The sequence below is a fragment of the Monopterus albus genome, unplaced genomic scaffold, assembly GCF_001952655.1.
Source record: "Monopterus albus unplaced genomic scaffold, M_albus_1.0 scaffold196.1, whole genome shotgun sequence".
Lineage (NCBI taxonomy): Eukaryota > Metazoa > Chordata > Actinopteri > Synbranchiformes > Synbranchidae > Monopterus > Monopterus albus.
In genome coordinates, this window is record NW_018128076.1 from 897,986 (window position 1) to 901,752 (window position 3,767).

The 3,767-nt window shown below is 43.2% G+C and overlaps 1 protein-coding gene across 1 annotated transcript; it reads right to left on the bottom strand.

Annotated features, from left to right (window-relative positions):
• Window positions 1-213: 213 nt before the first annotated feature.
• On the bottom strand, window positions 214-3,767 carry LOC109970383 (zinc finger and SCAN domain-containing protein 21-like). The gene is made up of 2 exons (XM_020617901.1): window positions 3,506-3,767; window positions 214-1,154 (listed from the first exon to the last, which is right to left on the bottom strand). Exons 1-2 carry the CDS (start codon window positions 3,690-3,692, stop codon window positions 340-342), a joined length of 1,002 nt encoding a protein of 333 aa, XP_020473557.1. The 5' UTR covers window positions 3,693-3,767; the 3' UTR covers window positions 214-339.

The following is a 3,767-nucleotide window of genomic DNA, read 5'->3' on the forward strand; positions in this document are numbered from 1 at the left end:
GAAGCCAGTGAGGGTTCTCCTCGTCGGTTAGAGCACCTGCAATTTTACAGTGTTTTATCAGTTCCAAATAACTTGCTCATGTGGTTTGCTTGGCTTGATTATTTTACAACTGTGGTTAGGACTGAGCATCTTAGCTATAAAAATGTTGCACAAAATTGTCCTTTTAAAATACCTTTGAGAGTGTTCAATAATGCAATCAATGGATCAAAAATCTGCATATATCACGCTTTATTGCACAACAATAAGACAATCAAACACTATTATTGTACCCTGTCATTTGGCCATTTCAAGCATGTTAAAATTTACAGTTTAATTTCCTTTTATTCTGAAGGCCTTAAGTCACTTGGTGTGTGGTTCTCGGCTCCAGCTGGCCCTCTCTCTGGTGTGGAGCCTGAAGTGAGTGTTGAGGTGTGCAGACTGGTTGAAGCATTTCCCACAGACATGGCAGCGGAAGGGCTTCTCTCCAGTGTGGATGCGGTGGTGCCTCTTCAACATGCTGACTGTGGTGAAGCTCTTGCAGCACACCGTGCAGCAGTATGGCTTCTCTTTAGTGTGCCAGCGCATGTGGACTTCCAGCTGGCAGGCGAAGCTGAAGCCCTTACCACACTCTTTACAACTGTGCCACCTCTGGATGCTCTGGCTTGGGTGGCAGGAGCGAGTGGGAGGCAGCTTATGGGACCTCACATTCTTGATCTGCAGTGTGTGCGCATTCTGTTTTCCATTTGAGCGAAGTAGGCCTTTTACCTGCTGGTCTGTTATCCCAGTCCTGAGACTCTTTGCAGTGCTGGCACAAGAATCAGTCTGAGCCACTCTGCAGTTTGAATGAACAGCTACAGAGGAGGGAAATATGTTGGCTGGATGCTGTTCCCTGGTGTCTTCTCTGTCACTCTCTGCCTTCATCTCCTGGGATGTTAATGGAGCAGGGGAGACACTTTGTCTGCTGCACACAGTCTTGGCTGGTGGGGGATGAGACCTCTGTAGTGGCTCAACATGACTACAGCTTCCTTCCTCTGAGTTGCTTGCTTCATATGAACAATCTATTTGAATGTCTCCGAGTTCTGGTTCTTCTTTAACTTGCGGCTGCAGCTCCACGATGCTTCTCCAGTCCGACTCACTAGGCTGACTGTCTTCCTGGGGCTGGATGGAGTGAGGTTCTACAAGGTAACAAACATCACATTTCTAATCTGTATGTACACTGAATGCCAAAAACATTGTCACCCCTGCATAGCCGTCAGATAATGCACCACTTCTCCCAAAAAATTTTTGCAATCACAAATTCTTTGGTATTTTCATGTTTATTTCTTTTGTGTGCATTGGAACAACACAAAAAGCAGAGAAAAAATCTAAATATGATACATTCCACACAGAACCCCAAATACGGACTGGACAGAATAAGTGATACCTTTTCAAAATCATCAGAAATCATTGTATTTCCAGAATGTGATGCTCCTTTAATTTATAATGAAATTCACCTGTAGCAACCAACAGGTTCTGGCAATATAGAGATCACACTGGCAACCAGTTAAAATGGAGAAAAGTTAACTCAACCTTTGTGTCATGTCGACCACACTGAGCATGGAGAAAAGAAAGAAGAGCAAAGAACTGTCTGAAGATTTGAGAACCACAATAGTGTGTTGTACCCGGTACTTTTTACCATACTGACTCTGAGAGACGAGGCAGTCCAAGTAACTACAAAACAGTGCTGATTTATTCCGTGAACACAGGCAAAAATTAACATTACACGCTCAGGTATCTTGCACCTCCAACCTGCACGCAGGCAGAAGAAAGATGAAAGACCCCGAACCCAACAGGCCTGTCCATTATATCTCTTCGGTTGGGCTAGCCCCATACTACACAGAAACGTCAACCGCGACGTCTCTGGTGCCAGCTTTGCAGCTGGCCATAGCAGTAGTCAAAACATGAAGCAAATCAATGTGTGAATGTGTGTGTCTGTTGATTAAGTGGTGTGTAGCTAAAAACATTCTCACACGACCTCTAGTAACATGTCGTGATATTAAACATAAGAACATATTATGGCTAAGGCTACAGTTATACACGTCATAATAATAATATTAAACACCCTGTCTGCTGACAGTCATCAACTTTTCTCTCTAGTTATCCTTGACCAGATGTACCCTGTAGAAACTCATAAGCATGACTAAGCATTTAACAGTCTAACTAGACATCCTACAGTATCTCCACTAAACATTTGGTTGTTCCTGTGTTCAACACTGTCAAGACGTTTACAGCCCATAACACTGTAGCTAATCTCCCTGGACGTGGATGAAAGAGAAACACAGATGACAGATTGCAACGAAGGATTGTTGGAATGGTGGATAAAGAACCTCGATCAACTTCCAAACAAATTCATGCTGACCTGCAGGCACAGGGTGCAACAGTGTCAGCTCGCACTATCAGTCGCCATCTGAATGACAAGGGACGCTATGGTAGGAGAATGGGAGAATGGCCTGTGGACAGATGAGACTAAAATAGAGCTTTTTGGTTGAGAACATCATTCTACTGTTTTCAGAAAACAAAATGAGACCGTCAAAGAAAAGAGCACTGTCCCTACAGTCAAACACAGTGGAGGTTCACTGATGTTTTGGGGTTGCTTTGCTGATTTCAGTTACTTTGTCCAAAAAGTGTGCTACCATATATTTTTTCCTCTGCTTTTTTGTGCTGTTCCAATGCAAACAAAAGAAATAAACATAAGAACAGCAAATAATTTGTGACTGCAGCAATTTTCTGGGAGAAGCAGTGTGTTATCTGACAGAAATGCAGGGGTGCCAATACTTTTGGCCATGACTATATGTATACAGTATGTGCAAAAGTCTTAAGTCAATCAACATGATCATCTTACATCTTATTCTGTCCAGTCCATATTTTGGGTTCTGTGTGGAATGTATCAGATTTGGCTTTTTTCTCTGCTTTTTTGTGTTGTAAATTAATAGATCTTACGGCTAGATTTAATTGGCTGCTACTCATGTCAGTTTTACTTTGGGTGGCAGCTTTTCCTAAACTACAACTTAACCTGACACCACCTTTCCTCTGGAAAAAACATACCATAACCTGGCTCTGTAACTTGACCTGCAGTCTGTATCTGCTTAGGTCTATATTATCCAGCTGCTCTTCTGCTTCTCTCAGCATTCCTCACATCTTTTGGTTATGACAGATATATTGTGGGAAAGAAAGGTGTCATCTACCCACAAATCTATTAAAAATTTTGCTCTTGTTCACTGAAATCAATAACAGAGCTGTGAGGCCCCTTCTCTAGCAGATATTTTTACTATTATTACAATGTTACTGATTCAGTGAGTTCATAGTCAGCTTGTACTCACTAAAATAACTGAGAAATTATGTAGGCTATGACACGCGTTGAGTGTCCTGGTATTAGCTATACATAAATTGACCAATAAGCAAAGCGTCATTAAAACTCTATATTTTCAATGGGATTTGGCGTACATCGCTTAACGGAACTCAACGGCCTGCAGCTGCTGCTCCTCACCTGGCTGCAGCAGGAGTCTTTGCACGGCTACACTGAGGAGCCGTCGAAGCCGCTCGTTCTCCTCTTTGGAGCGCAGGATTTCGCTTTGATACTCCACCACCGTGTCTTTAACGGCGCGGAAAATCTCCTCAGCGGCCGCTGTCAACCTGTCGTTCAGGAACACGTTCAACAGCTCCAGCTTGGTCATGTTTTCTACCGCTGCTGTCTCTAGAGGTGAACGTCGTCTGTTTACATCCACCAACCTGGAAGTAGAAGCATACCG

Excerpts from the sequence above, each read along its gene's own strand:
- LOC109970383 (XM_020617901.1), bottom strand. The coding sequence starts at position 3,692 with ATGACCAAGCTGGAGCTGTTGAACGTGTTCCTGAACGACAGGTTGACA. Across the intron at positions 1,155-3,505 it reads AAGACTCCTGCTGCAGCCAG|AACCTCACTCCATCCAGCCC; the intron begins GTGAGGAGCAGC and ends GTTACCTTGTAG.